Source organism: Bombina bombina, chromosome 1 (genome assembly GCF_027579735.1).
Source record: "Bombina bombina isolate aBomBom1 chromosome 1, aBomBom1.pri, whole genome shotgun sequence".
Lineage (NCBI taxonomy): Eukaryota > Metazoa > Chordata > Amphibia > Anura > Bombinatoridae > Bombina > Bombina bombina.
Genome location: NC_069499.1, coordinates 48,760,681 through 48,783,341, shown reverse-complemented (window position 1 = coordinate 48,783,341; position 22,661 = coordinate 48,760,681). Strand labels below are relative to the sequence as shown.

General features: G+C 42.4%; 1 protein-coding gene across 1 annotated transcript in view; it reads right to left on the bottom strand.

The window, feature by feature from the left end:
• Positions 1–10,684: 10,684 nt before the first annotated feature.
• ATG14 (autophagy related 14) overlaps positions 10,685–22,661 on the bottom strand; it is a 151,292-nt gene continuing 139,315 nt past the window's right edge. The window contains 1 exon segment of the mRNA XM_053697335.1: positions 10,685–12,539. Coding sequence (XP_053553310.1) covers positions 12,171–12,539 — 369 coding nt within the window. The 3' untranslated portion in view covers positions 10,685–12,170.

Sequence of the window (22,661 nt, the reverse complement as noted above, 5' to 3'; positions counted from 1 at the left end):
AACTTTTTGGTAAATTGATCCTCCAACCATGATCTTGAAGAAACAACACAAGTCGATTCGTATGAGATTCTGCTAAATGTAAAGACTGAGCAAGTACCAAGATATCGTCCAAATAAGGAAATACCACAATACCCTGTTCTCTGATTACAGACAGAAGGGCACCGAGAACCTTTGTAAAAATTCTTGGAGCTGTAGCTAGGCCAAACGGCAGAGCCACAAACTGGTAATGCTTGTCCAGAAAAGAGAATCTCAGGAACTGATAATGATCTGGATGAATCGGAATATGCAGATATGCATCCTGTAAATCTATTGTGGACATATAATTCCCTTGCTGAACAAAAGGCAAGATAGTCCTTACAGTTACCATCTTGAACGTTGGTATCCTTACATAACGATTCAATATTTTTAGATCCAGAACTGGTCTGAAGGAATTCTCCTTCTTTGGTACAATGAAGAGATTTGAATAAAACCCCATCCCCTGTTCCGGAACTGGAACTGGCATAATTACTCCAGTCAACTCTAGATCTGAAACACATTTCAGAAATGCTTGAGCTTTTACTGGATTTACTGGGACACGGGAAAGAAAAAATCTCTTTGCAGGAGGTCTCATCTTGAAACCAATTCTGTACCCTTCTGAAACAATGCTCTGAATCCAAAGATTGTGAACAGAATTGATCCAAATTTCCTTGAAAAAACGTAACCTGCCCCCTACCAGCTGAGCTGGAATGAGGGCCGCACCTTCATGTGGACTTAGAAGCAGGCTTTGCCTTTCTAGCTGGCTTGGATTTATTCCAGACTGGAGATGGTTTCCAAACTGAAACTGCTCCTGAGGATGAAGGATCAGGCTTTTGTTCTTTGTTGAAACGAAAGGAACGAAAACGATTATTAGCCCTGTTTTTACCTTTAGATTTTTTATCCTGTGGTAAAAAAGTTCCTTTCCCACCAGTAACAGTTGAAATAATGGAATCCAACTGAGAACCAAATAATTTGTTACCCTGGAAAGAAATGGAAAGTAGAGTTTATTTAGAAGCCATATCAGCATTCCAAGTTTTAAGCCATAAAGCTCTTCTAGCTAAAATAGCTAGAGACATAAACCTGACATCAACTCTGATAATATCAAAAATGGCATCACAGATAAAATTATTAGCATGCTGAAGAAGAATAATAATATCATGAGAATCACGATGTGTTACTTGTTGCGCTAAAGTTTCCAACCAAAAAGTTGAAGCTGCAGCAACATCAGCCAAAGATATAGCAGGTCTAAGAAGATTACCTGAACACAGATAAGCTTTTCTTAGAAAGGATTCAATTTTTCTATCTAGAGGATCTTTAAACGAAGTACCATCTGACGTAGGAATAGTAGTACGTTTAGCAAGGGTAGAAATAGCCCCATCAACTTTAGGGATCTTGTCCCAAAATTCTAATCTGTCAGACGGCACAGATTATATAATTGCTTAAAACGTTTAGAAGGAGTAAATGAATTACCCAAATTATCCCATTCTTTGGAAATTACTGCAGAAATAGCATTAGGAACAGGAAAAACTTCTGGAATAACCACAGGAGCTTTAAATACCTTATCCAAACGTTTAGAATTAGTATCAAGAGGACCAGAATCCTCTATTTCTAAAGCAATTAGTACTTCTTTAAGTAAAGAACGAATAAATTCCATTTTAAATAAATATGAAGATTTATCAGCATCAACCTCTGAGACAGAATCCTCTGAACCAGAGGAGTCATCAGAATCAGAATGATGATGTTCATTTAAAAATTCATCTGTAGGGAGAGAAGTTTTAAAAGATTTTTTACGTTTACTGGAAGGAAAAATAACAGACATAGCCTTCTTTATGGATTCAGAAACAAAATCTCTTATATTATCAGGAACATTCTGCACCTTAGATGTTGAAGGAACTGCAACAGGCAATGGTACTTTACTAAAGGAAATATTATCTGCTTTAACAAGTTTGTCATGACAATCAATACAAACAACAGCTGGAGGAATAGCTACCAAAAGTTTACAGCAGATACACTTAGCTTTGGTAGATTCAGCACTAGACAGCGATTTTCCTGTAGTATCTTCTGACTCAGATGCAACGTGAGACATCTTGCAATATGTAAGAGAAAAAACAACATATATATAAAGCAAAATTAATCAAATTCCTTAAATGACAGTTTCAGGAATGGGAAAAAATGCCAAAGAACAAGCTTCTAGCAACCAGAAGCAATGAAAAATGAGACTTAAATAATGTGGAGACAAAAGCGACGCCCATATTTTTTCGCGCCAAATAAGACGCCCACATTATTTGGCGCCTAAATGCTTTTGGCGCCAAAAATGACGCCACATCCGGAACGCCGACATTTTTGGCGCAAAATAACGTCAAAAAAATGACGCAACTTCCGGCGTCACGTATGACGCCGGAAACGGAAATAGAATTTTTGCGCCAAAAAAGTCCGCGCCAAGAATGACGCAATAAAATGAAGCATTTTCAGCCCCCGCGAGCCTAACAGCCCACAGGGAAGAGTCAAATTTTTGAAGGTAAGAAAAAATGATTAAATCAAATGCATTATCCCAAATATGAAACTGACTGTCTGAAAATAAGGAAAGTTGAACATTCTGAGTCAAGGCAAATAAATGTTTGAATACATATATTTAGAACTTTATAAACAAAGTGCCCAACCATAGCTTAGAGTGTCACAGAAAATAAGATTTACTTACCCCAGGACACTCATCTACATGTTTGTAGAAAGCCAGACCAGTACTGAAACGAGAATCAGCAGAGGTAATGGTATATATAAGAGTATATCGTCGATCTGAAAAGGGAGGTAAGAGATGAATCTCTACGACCGATAACAGAGAACCTATGAAATAGACCCCGTAGAAGGAGATCATTGCATTCAAATAGGCAACACTCTCCTCACATCCCTCTGACATTCACTGCACGCTGAGAGGAAAACCGGGCTCCAACTTGGTGCGGAGCGCATATCAACGTAGAATCTAGCACAAACTTACTTCACCACCTCCATCGGAGGCAAAGTTTGTAAAACTGAATTGTGGGTGTGGTGAGGGGTGTATTTGTAGGCATTTTGAGGTTTGGGAAACTTTGCCCCTCCTGGTAGGAATGTATATCCCATACGTCACTAGCTCATGGACTCTTGCTAATTACATTAAAGAAAATCAGATAAGGAGAATCACAATGTAAGGCAGATAACTCAGAGACTCTTCGAGCCGAGGAAATAGCCATCAAAAACAGAACTTTCCAAGATAAAAGTTTAATATCAATAGAATAAAGGGGTTCAAACGGAACTCCCTGAAGAACTTTAAGAACCAAGTTTAAGCTCCACGGGGGAGCAACAGTTTTAAACACAGGCTTAATCCTAACCAAAGCCTGACAAAATGCCTGGACGTCTGGAACTTCTGCCAGACGCTTGTGCAAAAGAATAGACAGAGCAGAGATCTGTCCTTTTAAAGAACTAGCTGATAATCCTTTGTCCAAACCCTCTTGGAGAAAGGACAATATCCTAGGAATCCTAACCTTACTCCATGAGTAACTCTTGGATTCACACCAATAAAGATATTTACGCCATATCTTGTGGTAGATTTTCCTGGTGACAGGCTTCCGTGCCTGTATTAATGTATCAATGACTGACTCGGAGAAGCCACGCCTTGATAGAATCAAGCGTTCAATCTCCATGCAGTCAGTCTCAGAGAAATTAGATTTGGATGATTGAAAGGACCTTGTATTAGAAGGTCCTGCCTCAGAGGCAGAGTCCATGGTGGAAGAGATGACATGTCCACTAGGTCTGCATACCAGGTCCTGCGTGGCCACGCAGGCGCTATCAGAATCACCAATGCTCTCTCCTGTTTGATTTTGGCAATCAGTCGAGGGAGCAGAGGAAACGGCGGAAACACATAGGCCAGGTTGAAGAACCAAGGAGCTGCTAGAGCATCTATCAGCGTTGCTCCCGGGTCCCTGGACCTGGATCCGTAACAAGGAAGCTTGGCGTTCTGGCGAGATGAGATGAGATCCAGTTCTGGTTTGCCCCAACGACGGACCAGTTGAGCAAACACCTCCGGATGGAGTTCCCACTCCCCCGGATGAAAAGTCTGACGACTTAGAAAATCCGCCTCCCAGTTCTCTACGCCTGGGATGTGGATCGCTGACAGGTGGCAAGAGTGAGACTCTGCCCAGCGAATTATCTTTGAGACTTCTAACATCGCTAGGGAACTCCTGGTTCCCCCTTGATGGTTGATGTAAGCCACAGTCGTGATGTTGTCCGACTGAAATCTGATGAACCTCAGTGTTGCTAACTGAGGCCAAGCTAGAAGAGCATTGAATATTGCTCTTAACTCCAGAATATTTATTGGGAGGAGTTTCTCCTCCTGAGTCCACGATCCCTGAGCCTTCAGGGAGTTCCAGACTGCGCCCCAACCTAGAAGGCTGGCATCTGTTGTTACAATCGTCCAATCTGGCCTGCGAAAGGTCATACCCTTGGACAGATGGACCCGAGAAAGCCACCAGAGAAGAGAATCTCTGGTCTCTTGATCCAGATTTAGTAGAGGGGACAAATCTGAGTAATCCCCATTCCACTGACTTAGCATGCATAATTGCAGCGGTCTGAGATGCAGGCGCGCAAATGGCACTATGTCCATTGCCGCTACCATTAAGCCGATTACTTCCATGCACTGAGCCACTGACGGGCGTGGAATGGAATGAAGGACACGGCAAGCATTTAGAAGTTTTGATAACCTGGACTCCGTCAGGTAAATTTTCATCTCTAAAGAATCTATAAGAGTCCCTAGGAAGGAGACTCTTGTGAGTGGTGATAGAGAACTCTTTTCCACCAATGCGACCTCAGAAATGCCAGAACTATCTCTGTATGAGACTTGGCAAGTTGAAAGCTTGACAGCTGTATCAGGATGTCGTCTAGATACGTAGCCACCGATATGCCGCGCGGTCTTAGAACCGCCAGAAGTGAGCCCAGAACCTTTGTAAAAATTCTCGGGGCAGTGGCCAACCCGAAGGGAAGAGCTACAAATTGGTAATGCCTGTCTAGAAAGGCAAACCTTAGGAACCGATGATCTTTGTGAATCGGTATGTGAAGGTAGGCATCCTTTAAGTCCACTGTGGTCATGTACTGACCCTCTTGGATCATGGGTAGGATGGACCGAATAGTTTCCATTTTGAATGATGGAACTCTGAGGAATTTGTTTAAGATCTTTAGATCCAAGATTGGTCTGAAGGTTCCCTCTTTCTTGGGAACCACAAACAGATTTGAATAAAATCCCTGTCCTTGTTCCGTCCGCGGAACTGGATGGATCACTCCCATTACTAGGTGGTCTTGCACACAGCTTAGGAATGCCTCTTTCTTTATCTGGTTTGCTGATAACCTTGAAAGATGAAATCTCCCTTGTGGAGAAGCTTTGAAGTCCAGAAGATATCCCTGAGATATGATCTCCAATGCCCAGGGATCCTGAACATCTCTTGCCCACGTCTGGGCGAAGAGAAAGTCTGCCCCCCACTAGTTCCGTTTCCGGATAGGGGGCCGTTCCTTCATGCTGTCTTGGGGGCAGCAGCAGGCTTTCTGGCCTGCTTGCCCTTGTTCCAGGACTGGTTAGGTTTCCAGGCCTGTCTGGAATGAGCAACAGTTCCCTCTTGTTTTGAAGAGGAGGAAGTTGATGCTGCTCCTGCCTTGAAATTTCGAAAGGCACGAAAATTAGACTGTTTGGCCTTTGATTTGGCCCTGTCCTGAGGAAGGGTATGCCCCTTGCCTCCAGTAATGTCAGCAATAATTTCCTTCAAGCCAGGCCCGAATAGGGTCTGATCCTTGAAAGGAATGTTGAGTAATTTAGACTTTGAAGTCACGTCAGCTGACCAGGATTTAAGCCATAGCGCTCAACGCGCCTGGATGGCGAATCCAGAATTCTTAGCCGTTAGTTTAGTCAAATGAACAATGGCATCAGAAACAAATGAGTTAGCTAGCTTAAGCGTTCTAAGCTTGTCAATAATTTCATTCAATGGAGCTGTCTGGATGGCCTCTTCCAGGGCCTCAAACCAGAATGCCGCCGCAGCTGTGACAGGCGCAATGCATGCAAGGGGCTGCAAAATAAAACCTTGTTGAATAAACATTTTCTTAAGGTAACCCTCCAATTTTTTATCCATTGGATCTGAAAAAGCACAACTGTCCTCAACCGGGATAGTGGTACGCTTTGCTAAAGTAGAAACTGCTCCTTCCACCTTAGGGACCGTCTGCCATAAGTCCCGTGTAGTGGCGTCTATTGGAAACATTTTTCTAAATATAGGAGGTGGGGAAAAAGGCACACCGGGTCTATCCCACTCCTTGCTAATAATTTCTGTAAGCCTTTTAGGTATAGGAAAAACGTCAGTACACACCGGCACCGCATAGTATCTATCCAGCCTACACAATTTCTCTGGAATTGCAACTGTGTTACAGTCATTCAGAGCAGCTAATACCTCCCCCAGCAATACACGGAGGTTCTCAAGCTTAAATTTAAAATTAGAAATCTCTGAATCAGGTTTCCCCGAGTCAGAGATGTCACCCACAGACTGAAGCTCTCCGTCCTCATGTTCTGCATACTGTGACGCAGTATCAGACATGGCTCTAACAGCATTTGCGCGCTCTGTATCTCTCCTAACCCCAGAGCTATCGCGCTTGCCTCTTAATTCAGGCAATCTAGATAATACCTCTGACAGGGTATTATTCATGATTGCAGCCATGTCCTGCAAGGTAATCGCTATGGGCGTCCCTGATGTAATTGGCGCCATATTAGCGTGCGTCCCCTGAGCGGGAGGCGAAGGGTCTGACACGTGGGGAGAGTTAGTCGGCATAACTTCCCCCTCGACAGAACCCTCTGGTGATAATTCTTTTATAGATAAAGACTGATCTTTACTGTTTAAGGTGAAATCAATACATTTAGTACACATTCTCCTATGGGGCTCCACCATGGCTTTCAAACATAATGAACAAGTAGGTTCCTCTGTGTCAGACATGTTTAAACAGACTAGCAATGAGACTAGCAAGCTTGGAAAACACTTGAAAACAAGTTTACAAGCAATATAAAAAATGTTACTGTGCCTTTAAGAAACACAAATTTTCCCAAATTTTGAAATAACAGTGAAAAAATGCAAAATTTTTACAGTGTATGTAATAAGTTAGCAGAGCATTGCACCCACTTGCAAATGGATGATTAACCCCTTAATGCCAAAAACGGAATAACAAATGACAAAAACGTTTTTTAAACAGTCACAACTGCCACAGCTCTACTGTGGCTTTTTACCTCCCTCAATACGACTTTTGAAGCCTTTTGAGCCCTTCAGAGAAGTCCTGGATCATGCAGGAAGAAGCTGGAAGTCTGTGTCTGTAATTTTTGCTGCGCAAAAAAGTGCTAAAATAGGCCCCTCCCACTCATATTACAACAGTGGGAAGCCTCAGGGAACTGTTTCTAGGCAAAATTCAAGTCAGCCATGTGGAAAAAACTAGGCCCCAATAAGTTTCATCACCAAACATATGTAAAAAACGATTAAACATGCCAGCAAACGTTTTAAAATACACTTTTATAAGAGTATGTATCTCTATTAATAAGCCTGATACCAGTCGCTATCACTGCATTTAAGGCTTTACTTACTTTACTTCGGTATCAGCATCATTTTCTAGCAAATTCCATCCCTAGAAAAATATTTTAACTGCACATACCTTATTGCAGGAAAACCTGCACGCTATTCCCCCTCTGAAGTTACCTCACTCCTCAGAATATGTGAGAACAGCAAAAGATCTTAGTTACTTCTGCTAAGATCATAGAAAACGCAGGCAGATTCTTCTTCTAAATACTGCCTGAGATAAACAGTACACTCCAGTACCATTTAAAAATAAACTTTTGATTGAAGAAATAAACTAAGTAAAAAAAAAAAAACAGTCCTCTTACGACCTCCATCTTAGTTGAGAGTTGCAAGAGAATGACTGGGTATGACAGTGAGGGGAGGAGCTATATAGCAGCTCTGCTGTGGGTGATCCTCTTGCAACTTCCTGTTGGGAAGGAGAATATCCCACAAGTAATGGATGATCCGTGGACTGGATACACTTAACAAGAGAAATTTTCTTTAGGAGAGCCTCTAATTTTTTATCCATAGGATCAATGAAAGCACAACTGTCTTCAATAGGTATAGTTGTACGCTTAGCCAGAGTAGAAATAGCTCCCTCCACCTATCTTAGGGACCGTCTGCCATGAGTCCCTCATGGTGTCAGAAATGGGAAACATTTTCTTAAAAACAGGAGGGGGAGCGAATGGAATACCTGGTCTATCCCACTCCTTGGTAACAATGTCCGAAATCCTCTTAGGGACGGGAAAAACATCAGTGTAAACAGGAACCTCTAGATATTTATCAATTTTACAAAATTTCTCTGGAACTACAATAGGGTCACAATCATCCAGAGTCGCTAAAACCTCCCTGAGCAATAAACGGAGGTGTTCTAGCTTAAATTTAAATGCCGTCATATCTGAATCTGTCTGAGGGAGTAACCTTCCTGAATCAGAAATCTCTCCCTCAGATAGCAAATCCCTCATCCCTATCTCTGAACATTGTGAGGGAACATCGGATACGGCTACTAAAGCGTCAGAAGGCTCAGCATTTGTTTTTAACCCAGAGCTACTGCGCTTCCCTTGCAACAATGGCAGTTTAGATAAAACCTCTGTAAGGGTAGTATTCATAACTGAGGCCATATCTTGCAAGGTGAAAGAAATAGACGCACTAGAAATACTTGGCGTCGCTTGTGCGGGCGTTACTGGTTGTGACACTTGGGGAGAACTAGATGGAAAAACCTGATTACCTTCTGTCTGAGAATCATCTAATGCCAAACTTTTATAAGTTAAAATATGCTATTTGCAATTTATAGACATATCAGTACAAGTGGGACACATTCTAAGAGGGGGTTCCATAATGGCTTCTAAACAAATTGAGCAATGAGTTTCCTCAATGTCAGACATGTTTAACAGGCTAGTATAATGAGGCAAGCAAGCTTGGATAACACTTTATTTAATGAAAAAAAAACACAATTTGCAAAAACGGTACTGTGCCTTTAAGAGAAAAAAAAAGGCACACACAAACTGCAAAACAGGTTAAAAATGCTTTAAATTTTCCGAAATTTTAAAAGTGTACCCACTAAGCTTTAGAAGGATTGCACCACAAGTAAATAAGCAATAAACCCCCAAATGAAAAAACCGGATCAATAAATGTCTAAAACCGGTTTAAACCCCTATCCCTACCTGCCCTTAGGGAACGATAATATGAGGTTAAAATATGGCCCTAAGGAGAATGTTACGATCCTCTGCAGAAGTTGCTTGCTGCTTGACTGAATAACTAAATGCGCAACTGAGGCGCAAAAATAGGCCACGCCCACCACACTCAATGTTGCTGGGGCCTACACAAATCTAACAAACCTGGTCAGAAAGCCATGTGGGTTATAACAACCACAAATAAGCCAAATGAACCCTCAAGCAAATGTCCACACAAAATCAAAAACGTTACTCCCAGAACACACAAACGTTTGCCCCAACATCTCATTACAAACTGAGTGCCCAGAAAAAAAAGCCCTTTATGCAAGCAAGTAAAGCCTCTAATAAAACTAGGATTACTGCTTACCCTTCCCCTAATGGGGATCCTTGTCAGCCTTTCTGAGTTAACAGAGTCTCTGCAGAAAAAATGACTGAACATACCTCATTGCTGTATAGCAAGAAACCGTTCCACACACTGAAGTTTTCCTGTACTCCTCAGCTTCTGTGGGAACAACAGTGGACCTTAGTTACAAATGCTAAGATCATCATCCTCTAGGCAGAAATCTTCATCTATGTCCTGCCTGAGAGGAAATAGTACAACACCGGTACCATTTAAAAATAACAAACTCTTGATTGAAGAGAAAATAAAAACTAACAGTTTAACACCTCTTCTCTTTACCCTTCCAGCTTAGAGCCAGCAAAGAGAATGACTGGGGGGTGGAGTTAAGGGGGGAGCTATATAGACAGCTCTGCTGTGGTGCTCTCTTTGCTACTTCCTGTTAGGAAGGACAATATCCCACAAGTAAGGATGAATCCGTGGACTCGGTACATCATTCAAAAGAAATTGCATGTTCTATCTGAATCATGAAAGAAACAATTTGAGTTTAGTATCTCTTTAAATTGTTATTAAGGTAATCATTAAAATTTCTCCTTCCAATAAAGTACAGCTATAAAGTTGATCAAATATTAACCTATTAAACTGAAGACCGTTCACCTACCAATAATTTAATTAATCTCAATGATCTGTTTATGTATTTCTAGTGGTATATAACTGAATCAGTAATTGTCTCATACAACTCGAAAATAATCTGGATAAAAAAAAAAAAAAAATTAAAAACAGAAAACCTTGATTTTAGTTGATTTAAACAGAGTCTTACTGACTAGTGATTTAAATCGTGATAATCAAATTCACCGTTACTATCTTTTTAGAACCTGCTCAATGAGCCACACTGGATGACGTTGACATACTGAACATTTTTACAAGGCTTTGTTTTTATAGAAAAGTATGCAGTCAAATGATTAGACTATTGACATTTATCTTTTTATAAAAAAAAGTCTTACTGAATTAATGTAGTGAATAAAAAGAACTATATTTCAAAGTAAAAAATTAAGTGTACATTTTCTTAAAAAAATACCTTTTTTTATTGAGCAAACATCTGATTCATATAGTTGTTTTTTTCTTTGCTTATACAAAGTGCTATTTTTTTTTCTTTTTTGGAACAAAAAAAATTGGAGTTGTTCACAGGCAGGTGAGATTACACACAATATACTTATTACAAACAGTATGCGTTACATCCGTACAGAGTAGATGCAACAAGCAGCAATTGATTAAACGCTGCTATATCCTTTGTTTCCACATGCAATTGTCAGATTACAGTTGTCTAGAAATACCCACTGCATTACTAATAAGTACATTATTAGTATCATAACTGACATATGCTAAAGCAGAAACAGCCAACACAATCTGTTCTCGCTCTTTGGTTCTTGGCTTTAGACAACTTCAGAGACAGATCATTCCATTTTCACTACGTTTTCTGGCAGCACGCACCTTTTTTTTCTCTAGTTCGCAGAGGTCCCTTTATGTATTCCTTTCCACTCAACACAAAAATTCAAATTACAATTCATATGAGAACGTAAAATGATTGATTAATTCGTTCAATCAGTTTCTCTGGCTTTGTATGATTTCATTCATTTGAATAATGTAGGAAAATTTTAAGCTTTTGCACAATCAGGGTTACAAGAAACTTCACAACTAGATGACAGACATGCTGCTCACTGCGTTAAAAGCAGCTTATATCATGTGTAAGATGGGAGATACTTATTGCCCTGTTAGATAAGCAAAGCTTTATGCCCATTGTCACGCAGTGTAAGTGCACAAGCTAATGGTAAGGGTAGTTCCAAGCATTTATATAGCACCTAGAAGCCAACCTTCTTAAATAGCATATTACTGGCACACTAAAACAAGTATAGCCCCTGGAGACTATATTTTTACAACCCTGAGTGCTGGTCGCTAAGGCATAAGGAGTATTGTAATATGGGCAAACCTCGATTAGGTTTGCTGCATACTCTTCACTGTGATTCTGAAATGAGTGAAACACACATTTGTGATTTTGACAATTCACCAGTTTAACTAATTGGCTATATCTCTAGCCACAGAACAAATCTAGGACAACAAAACTAAAAATAATTCTTCACTCGTAAGTTATGCATTTGACGGCTGTATGGAAAGGGAACGTGTCACCATAAAGTCATGCTGAATGCAGATATAATCATCTGTAAAATCCTCTGTGCAGTTCACAAGGAGACACTGCACACTGGTATAGGTGACAACCCAACACGGTCAAGGGGACAGTATAGATTCATATGATGTGTAAGTTACAGGGCAGTGCTTTTTGTCAGTATTTGTTTCCATACTTACCCAAATTATGGTTTTATTTTAAATATATTAAAATTATAAAAAAAGTCACGTTGCAAAACATAAGACGTTTTATCCAATGTTGGCTTTTAGTCAGACTCCCTTAGCTGCATTTAAATATCCTAAGTAAAAACAAACTCCAGACAAGGGAGAGGTAATTCCATTTCTCGTTTTCTCTCTCACAGTCAGTCAGCGATGGCCAGTGTATGCCTTAAACCAAGATGTGACAGAGGCGGCTGCAGAGGAAATCATACCCCCGGCACTGCTGCTGGCAATAGGATGAGTCAGCAATGTACTCTGACTGTCCATCAGCTCCAAGGGCTGTGATGGAATATCACAAAACTTAGGGCTTGGCAAATTCTCCCAGTCTGTTCCTAAATCAGTCTCCTCATCACTAATGTGTTCATCCCCACTTTCATCAGTCTCTCCAGCTCCACTGGGGTCTACAAATTCCATGGAATCTTCCAAGTCTGCACTAATTTCAAATGGTCCAGATCTGTTAAAAACAAGTACATCAAAACCTTTATGTTTACTAGAAGGAGAAATAACAGACATAGCCTTCTTTATGGATTCAGAAACAAAATCTCTTATGTTATCAGGAACATTCTGCACCTTAGATGTTGAGGGAACTGCAACAGGCAATGGTACATTACTAAAGGAAATATTATCTGCTTTAACAAGTTTGTCATGACAATCAATACAAACAACAGCCGGAGGAATAGCTACCAAAAGTTTACAGCAGATACACTTAGCTTTGGTAGATCCAGCACTAGACAGCGATTTTCCTGTAGTATCTTCTGACTCAGATGCAACGTGAGACATCTTGCAATATGTAAGAGAAAAAACAACATATAAAGCAAAATTGATCAAATTCCTTAAATGACAGTTTCAGGAATGGGAAAGAATGCCAAAGAACAAGCTTCTAGCAACCAGAAGCAATAAAAAATGAGACTTAAATAATGTGGCGATAAAAGCGACGCCCATATTTTTTAGCGCGAAATCAGACGCCCACATTATTTGGCGCCAAAATGACGCCACATCCGGAACGCCGGCATCTTTGGCGCAAAATAACGTCAAAAAAATGACGCAACTTCCGGCGACACGTATGACGCCGGAAACGGAAAAGAATTTTTGCGCCAAAAAAGTCCGCGCCAAGAATGACGCAATAAAAACAGAATTTATGTTTACCTGATAAATTACTTTCTCCAACGGTGTGTCCGGTCCACGGCGTCATCCTTACTTGTGGGATATTCTCTTCCCCAACAGGAAATGGCAAAGAGCCAGCAAAGCTGGTCACATGATCCCTCCTAGGCTCCGCCTACCCCAGTCATTCGACCGACGTTAAGGAGGAATATTTGCATAGGAGAAACCATATGATACCGTGGTGACTGTAGTTAAAGAAAAAAAAATTATCAGACCTGATTAAAAAACCAGGGCGGGCCGTGGACCGGACACACCGTTGGAGAAAGTAATTTATCAGGTAAACATAAATTCTGTTTTCTCCAACATAGGTGTGTCCGGTCCACGGCGTCATCCTTACTTGTGGGAACCAATACCAAAGCTTTAGGACACGGATGAAGGGAGGGAGCAAATCAGGTCACCTAAATGGAAGGCACCACGGCTTGCAAAACCTTTCTCCCAAAAATAGCCTCAGAAGAAGCAAAAGTATCAAACTTGTAAAATTTGGTAAAAGAGTGCAGTGAAGACCAAGTCGCTGCCCTACATATCTGATCAACAGAAGCCTCGTTCTTGAAGGCCCATGTGGAAGCCACAGCCCTAGTGGAAGGAGCTGTGACCCTTTCAGGAGGCTGCCGTCCGGCAGTCTCGTAAGCCAATCTGATGATGCTTTTAATCCAAAAAGAGAGAGAGGTAGAAGTTGCTTTTTGACCTCTCCTTTTACCAGAATAAACAACAAACAAGGAAGATGTTTGTCTAAAATCCTTTGTAGCATCTAAATAGAATTTTAGAGCGCGAACAACATCCAAATTGTGCAACAAACGTTCCTTCTTCGAAACTGGTTTCGGACACAGAGAAGGCACGACTATCTCCTGGTTAATGTTTTTGTTAGAAACAACTTTTGGAAGAAAACCAGGTTAGTACGTAAAACCACCTTATCTGCATGGAACACCAGATAAGGAGGAGAACACTGCAGAGCAGATAATTCTGAAACTCTTCTAGCAGAAGAAATTGCAACCAAAAACAAAACTTTCCAAGATAATAACTTAATATCAACGGAATGTAAGGGTTCAAACGGAACCCCCTGAAGAACTGAAAGAACTAAGTTGAGACTCCAAGGAGGAGTCAAAGGTTTGTAAACAGGCTTGATTCTAACCAGAGCCTGAACAAAGGCCTGAACATCTGGCACAGCTGCCAGCTTTTTGTGAAGTAACACAGACAAGGCAGAAATCTGTCCCATCAAGGAACTTGCAGATAATCCTTTTTCCAATCCTTCTCGAAGGAAGGATAGACTCTTAGGAATCTTAACCTTGTCCCAAGGGAATCCTTTAGATTCACACCAACAGATATATTTTTTCCAAATTTTGTGGTAAATTTTTCTAGTTACAGGCTTTCTGGCCTGAACAAGAGTATCAATAACAGAATCTGAGAACCCTCGCTTTGATAAGATCAAGCGTTCAATCTCCAAGCAGTCAGCTGGAGTGGGACCAGATTCGGATGTTCGAACGGACCTTGAACAAGAAGGTCTCGTCTCAAAGGTAGCTTCCATGGTGGAGCCGATGACATATTCACCAGATCTGCATACCAAGTCCTGCGTGGCCACGCAGGAGCTATCAAGATCACCAACGCCCTCTCCTGATTGATCCTGGCTACCAGCCTGGGGATGAGAGGAAACGGCGGGAATACATAGGCTAGTTTGAAGGTCCAAGGTGCTACTAGTGCATCTACTAGAGTCGCCTTGGGATCCCTGGATCTGGACCCGTAGCAAGGAACCTTGAAGTTCTGACGAGAGGCCATCAGATCCATGTCTGGAATGCCCCACAGTTGAGTGATTTGGGCAAAGATTTCCGGATGGAGTTCCCACTCCCCCGGATGCAATGTCTGACGACTCAGAAAATCCGCTTCCCAATTTTCCTGTGGATTGCAGACAGGTGGCAGGAGCGAGTCTCCGCCCATTGAATGATTCTGGTCACTTCTTCCATCGCCAGGGAACTCCTTGTTCCCCCCTGATGGTTGATGTACGCAACAGTCGTCATGTTGTCTGATTGAAACCGTATGAACTTGGCCCTCGCTAGCTGAGGCCAAGCCTTGAGAGCATTGAATATCGCTCTCAGTTCCAGAATATTTATCGGTAGAAGAGATTCTTCCCGAGACCAAAGACCCTGAGCTTTCAGGGATCCCCAGACCGCGCCCCAGCCCATCAGACTGGCGTCGGTCGTGACAATGACCCACTCTGGTCTGCGGGAGGTCACCCCTTGTGACAGGTTGTCCAGGGACAGCCACCAACGGAGTGAGTCTCTGGTCCTCTGATTTACTTGTATCTTCGGAGACAAGTCTGTATAGTCCCCATTCCACTGACTGAGCATACACAGTTGTAATGGTCTTAGATGAATGCGCGCAAAAGGAACTATGTCCATTGCCGCTACCATCAAACCTATCACTTCCATGCACTGCGCTATGGAAGGAAGAGGAACGGAATGAAGTATCCGACAAGAGCTTAGAAGTTTTGTTTTTCTGGTCTCTGTCAGAAAAATCCTCATTTCTAAGGAGTCTATTATTGTTCCCAAGAAGGGAACTCTTGTCGACGGAGAAAGAGAACTCTTTTCCACGTTCACTTTCCATCCGTGAGATCTGAGAAAGGCCAGGACTATGTCCGTGTGAGCCTTTGCTTGAGGAAGGGACGACGCTTGAATCAGAATGTCGTCCAAGTAAGGTACTACAGCAATGCCCCTTGGTCTTAGCACCGCCAGAAGGGACCCTAGTACCTTTGAGAAAATCCTTGGAGCAGTGGCTAATCCGAAAGGAAGCGCCACGAACTGGTAATGTTTGTCCAGGAATGCGAACCTTAGGAACCGATGATGTTCCTTGTGGACAGGAATATGTAGATACGCATCCTTTAAATCCACCGTGGTCAAGAATTGACCTTCCTGGATGGAAGGATTGTTCGAATGGTTTCCATTTTGGACGATGGAACCTTGAGAAACTTGTTTAGGATCTTGAGATCTAAGATTGGTCTGAACGTTCCCTCTTTTTTGGGAACTACGAACAGATTGGAGTAGAACCCCATCCCTCGTTCTCTTAATGGAACAGGATGAATCACTTCCAGAAGATAACCTTGGGAGACTATTTCTAGCGCCCAAGGATCCAGAACATCTCTTGCCCAAGCCTGAGTGAAGAGAGAGAGTCTGCCCCCCACCAAATCCGGTCCCGGATCGGGGGCCCGCATCTCATGCTGTCTTGGGAGCAGTGGCAGGTTTCTTGGCCTGCTTTCCTTTGTTCCAGCCTTGCATAGGTCTCCAGGCTGGATTGGCTTGAGAAGTATTACCCTCCTGCTTAGAGGACGTAGCACTTGGGGCTGGTCCGTTTCTGCGAAAGGGACGAAAATTAGGTTTATTTTTGGCCTTGAAAGACCTATCCTGAGGAAGGGCGTGGCCCTTGCCCCCAGTGATATCAGAGATAATCTCTTTCAAGTCAGGGCCAAACAGTGTTTTCCCCTTGAAAGGAATGTCAAGCAATTTGTTCTTGGAAGACGCATCCGCTGACCAAGATTTTAACCAAAGCGCTCTGCGCGCCACAATAGCAAACCCAGAATTTTTCGCCGCTAACCTAGCCAATTGCAAGGTGGCGTCTAGGGTGAAAGAATTAGCCAATTTAAGAGCACGAATTCTGTCCATAATCTCCTCATAAGAAGAAGAATTACTAATAATCGCCTTTTCTAGCTCATCGAACCAGAAACACGCGGCTGTAGTGACAGGGACAATGCATGCAATTGGTTGTAGAAGGTAACCTTGCTGAACAAACATCTTTTTTAGCAAACCTTCTAATTTTTTATCCATAGGATCTTGGAAAGCACAACTATCTTCTATGGGTATAGTGGCGCGCTTGTTTAGAGTAGAAACCGCCCCCTCGACCTTGGGGACTGTCTGCCATAAGTCCTTTCTGGGGTCGACTATAGGAAACAATTTTTTAAATATGGGGGGAGGTACGAAAGGTATACCGGGCCTGTCCCATTCTTTATTAACAATGTACGCCACCCGCTTGGATATAGGAAAAGCTTCGGGGGGCCCCGGGGCCTCTAGGAACTTGTCCATTTTACATAGTGTTTCTGGAATGACCAGATAATCACAATCATCCAAATTGGATAACACCTCCTTAAGCAGAGCGCGGAGATGTTCCAACTTAAATTTAAAAGTAATCACATCAGGTTCAGCTTGTTGAGAAATTTTTCCTGAATCTGAAATTTCTCCCTCAGACAAAACCTCCCTGGCCCCCTCAGACTGGTGTAGGGGCCCTTCAGAAACAATATCATCAGCGTCCTCATGCTCTTCAGTATTTTCTAAAACAGAGCAGTCGCGCTTTCGCTGATAAGTGGGCATATTGGCTAAAATGTTTTTGATAGAATTATCCATTACAGCCGTTAATTGTTGCATAGTAAGGAGTATTGGCGCGCTAGATGTACTAGGGGCCTCCTGTATGGGCAAGACTGGTGTAGACGAAGGAGGGGATGATGCAGTACCATGCTTACTCCCCTCACTTGAGGAATCATCTTGGGCATCATTTTTACTAAATTTTTTATGACATAAATCACATCTATTTAAATGAGAAGGAACCTTGGCTTCCCCACAGTCAGAACACAATCTATCTGGTAGTTCAGACATGTTAAACAGGCATAAACTTGATAACAAAGCACAAAAAACGTTTTAAAATAAAACCGTTACTGTCACTTTAAATTTTAAACTGAACACACTTTATTACTGCAATTGCGAAAAAGTATGAAGGAATTGTTCAAAATTCACCAAAATTTCACCACAGTGTCTTAAAGCCTTAAAAGTATTGCACACCAAATTTGGAAGCTTTAACCCTTAAAATAACGGAACCGGAGCCGTTTTTATATTTAACCCCTTTACAGTCCCTGGAATCTGCTTTGCTGAGACCCAACCAAGCCCAAAGGGGAATACGATACCAAATGATGCCTTCAGAAAGACTTTTCTATGTATCAGAGCTCCACACACATGCAGCTGCATGCCATGCTGTTCTCAAAAACAAGTGCGCCATACCGGCGCGAAAATGAGGCTCTGACTATGATTAGGGAAAGCCCCTATAGAATAAAGTGTCTAAAACAGTGCCTGCCGATATTATTTTACAAAAAATACCCAGATTAAATGATTCCTCAAGGCTAAATATGTGTAAATATGATCGATTTAGCCCAGAAAATGTCTACAGTCTTAATAAACCCTTGTGAAGCCCTTATTTACTGTCTGAATAAAAATGGCTTACCGGATCCCATAGGGAAAATGACAGCTTCCAGCATTACATCGTCTTGTTAGAATGTGTCATACCTCAAGCAGCAAAAGACTGCTCACTGTTCCCCCAACTGAAGTTAATTCCTCTCAACAGTCCTGTGTGGAACAGCCATGGATTTTAGTAACGGTTGCTAAAATCATTTACCTCATACAAACAGAAATCTTCATCTCTTTTCTGTTTCAGAGTAAATAGTACATACCAGCACTATTTTAAAATAACAAACTCTTGATTGAATAATAAAAACTACAGTTAAACACTAAAAAACTCTAAGCCATCTCCGTGGAGATGTTGCCTGTACAACGGCAAAGAGAATGACTGGGGTAGGCGGAGCCTAGGAGGGATCATGTGACCAGCTTTGCTGGCTCTTTGCCATTTCCTGTTGGGGAAGAGAATATCCCACAAGTAAGGATGACGCCGTGGACCGGACACACCTATGTTGGAGAAATGAAGCATTTTCAGCCCCCGCGAGCCTAACAGCCCACAGGGAAAAAAAGAGTCAAATTTTTTGAAGGTAAGAAAAAAATGATTAATTCAAATGCATTATCCCAAATATGAAACTGACTGTCTGAAAAAACAGAATTTATGCTTACCTGATAAATTACTTTCTCCAACGGTGTGTCCGATCCACGGCGTCATCCTTACTTGTGGGATATTCTCCTCCCCAACAGGAAATGGCAAAGAGCCCAGCAAAGCTGGCCATATAGTCCCTCCCAGGCTCCGCCTACCCCAGTCATTCGACCGACGGACAGGAGGAAATATATATAGGAGAAACCATATGGTAACGTGGTGACTGTAGTTAGAGAAAATAATTCATCAGACCTGATTAAAAAACCAGGGCGGGCCGTGGACCGGACACACCGTTGGAGAAAGTAATTTATCAGGTAAGCATAAATTCTGTTTTCTCCAACATAGGTGTGTCCGGTCCACGGCGTCATCCTTACTTGTGGGAACCAATACCAAAGCTTTAGGACACGGATGAAGGGAGGGAGCAAATCAGGTCACCTAAACGGAAGGCACCACGGCTTGCAAAACCTTTCTCCCAAAAATAGCCTCCGAAGAAGCAAAGGTATAAAATTTGTAAAATTTGGCAAAAGAGTGCAATGAAGACCAAGTCGCTGCCTTACATATCTGGTCAACAGGAGCCTCGTTCTTGAAGGCCCATGTGGAAGCCACAGCCCTAGTGGAGTGAGCTGTGATACTTTCAGGAGGCTGCCGTCCGGCAGTCTCAAAAGCCAATCTGATAATGCTTTTAAGCCAAAAGGAAAGAGAGGTAGAAGTTGCTTTTTTACCTCTCCTTTTACCAGAATAAACAACAAACGAAGAAGATGTTTGTCTGAAACCTTCAGTAACCTCTAAATAGAATTTTAGAGCACGGACAATGTCCAAATTGTGTAACAAACGTTCCTTCTCTGAAACTGGATTCGGACACAAAGAAGGCACAACTATCTCCTGGTTAATATTTTTGTTGGAAACAACCTTCGGAAGAAAACCAGGCTCAGTACGCAAAACCACCTTATCTGCATGGACCAGATAGGGTGGAGAACACTGCAGAGCAGATAACTCAGAAACTCTTCTAGCAGAAGAAATTGCAACCAAAAAACAAAACTTTCCACGATAATAACTTAATATCTACGGAATATAAGGGTTCAAACGGAACCCCTTGAAGAACTGAAAGAACTAGATTAAGACTCCAGGGAGGAGTCAAAGGTCTGTAAACAGGCTTGATTCTAACCAGAGCCTGAACAAACGCTTAAACGTCTGGCACAGCTGCCAGCCTTTTGTGAAGTAAAACAGATAAAGCAGAGATCTGTCCCTTCAGAGAACTTGCAGATAATCCTTTCTCCAAACCTCCTTGTAGAAAGGAAAGAATCTTAGGAATTTTTATCTTGTTCCATGGGAATCCTTTAGATTCACACCAACAGATATATTTTTTCCATATTTTATGGTAAATTTTTCTAGTTACAGGCTTTCTAGCCTGAATAAGAGTATCTATTACAGAATCTGAAAACCCATGCTTTGATAGAATCAAGCGTTCAATCTCCAAGCAGTCAGTTGGAGGGAAACCAGATTCGGATGTTCGAATGGACCCTGAACAAGAAGGTCCTGTCTCAAAGGTAGCTTCCATGGTGGAGCCGATGACATATTCACCAGGTCTGCATACCAAGTCCTGCGTGGCCACGCAGGAACTATCAAGATCACCGAAGCCCTCTCCTGATTGATCCTGGCTACCAGCCTGGGAATGAGAGGAAACGGTGGGCATACATAAGCTAGGTTGAAGATCCAAGGTGCTACTATTGTATCCACTAGAGTCGCCTTGGGATCCCTGGATTTGGACCCGTAACAAGGGACCTTGAAGTTCTGACGAGAGGCCATCAGATCCATGTCTGGAATGCCCCATAATTGAGTTATTTGGGCAAAGATTTCCGGATGGAGTTCCCACTCCCCCGGATGCTCCTCCATCACCAGGGAACTCCTTGTTCCCCCCTGATGGTTGATATATGCAACAGTCGTCATGTTGTCTGATTGACACCTTATGAATTTGGCCTTTGCTAGTCGAGGCCAAGCCTTGAGAGCATTGAATATCGCTCTCAGTTCCAGAATGTTTATCGGGAGAAGAGAGTCTTCCCGAGACCATAGACCCTGAGCTTTCAGGGGTTCCCAGACCGCGCCCCAGCCCACCAGACTGGCGTCGGTCGTGACAATGACCCACTCTGGTCTGCGGAAGCTCATTCCCTGTGACAGGTTGTCCAGGGTCAGCCACCAACGGAGTGAATCTCTGGTCCTTTGATCTACTTGGATCGTCGGAGACAAGTCTGTATAATCCCCATTCCACAGTCTGAGCATGCACAGTTGTAATGGTCTTAGATGAATTCGTGCAAAAGGAACTATGTCCATTGCCGCAACCATCAAACCTATTACTTCCATGCACTGCGCTATGGAAGGAAGAAGAACAGAATGAAGTACCTGACAAGAGCTTAGAAGTTTGATTTTCTGGCCTCTGTCAGAAAAATCTTCATTTCTAAGGAAACTATTATTGTTCCCAAGAAGGGAACTCTTGTTGACGGGGACAGAGAACTTTTTTCTATGTTCACTTTCCACCTGTGAGATCTGAGAAAGGCTAGGACAATGTCCGTATGAGCCCTTGCTTTTGACAGAGACGACACTTGAATCAGGATGTCGTCCAAGTAAGGTACTACTGCAATGCCCCTTGGTCTTAGCACCGCTAGAAGGGACCCTAGTACCTTTGTGAAAATCCTTGGAGCAGTGGCTAATCCGAATGGAAGTGCCACAAACTGGTAATGCTTGTCCAGAAAGGCGAACCTTAGGAACCGAAGATGTTCCTTGTGGATAGGAATATGTAGGTACGCATCCTTTAAATCCACCGTGGTCATGAATTGACCTTCCTGGATGGTAGGAAGGATCGTTCGAATGGTTTCCATTTTGAACAATGAAACCCTTAGAAACTTGTTTAGAATCTTGAGATCTAAAATTGGTCTGAATGTTCCCTCTTTTTTGGGAACTATGAACAGGTTGGAGTAAAACCCCATCCCTTGTTCTCCTAATGGAACAGGATGAATCACTCCCATTCTTGACAGGTCTTCTACACAATGTAAGAATGCCTGTCTTTTTATTTGGTTCAAATATAATTGAGACCTGTGGAACCTTCCCCTTGGGGGTAGTTCCCTGAATTCCAGGAGATAACCTTGAGAAACTATTTCTAGCGCCCAAGGATCCTGAATATCTCTTGCCCAAGCCTGAGCAAAGAGAGAAAGTCTGCCCCCCACCAGATCCGGTCCCGGATCGGGGGCCAACACTTCACGCTGTTTTGGTAGCAGTGGCAGGTTTCTTGGCCTGCTTACCCTTGTACCAGCCTTGCATAGGTCTCCAGGCTGGCTTGGTTTGAGAAGTATTACCCTCTTACTTAGAGGGTGTAGAATTTGAACACCAAAAAAAACTCTTAGCCATCTCTGTGGAGATGTTGCCTGTGCAACGGTAAAGAGAATGACTGGGGTAGGCGGAGCCTGGGAGGGACTATATGGCCAGCTTTGCTGGGCTCTTTGCCATTTCCTGTTGGGGAGCAGAATATCCCACAAGTAAGGATGACGCCGTGGACTGGACACACCTATGTTGGAGAAATAAGGAAAGTTGAACATTCTGAGTCAAGGCAAATAAATGTTTGAATACATATATTTAGAACTT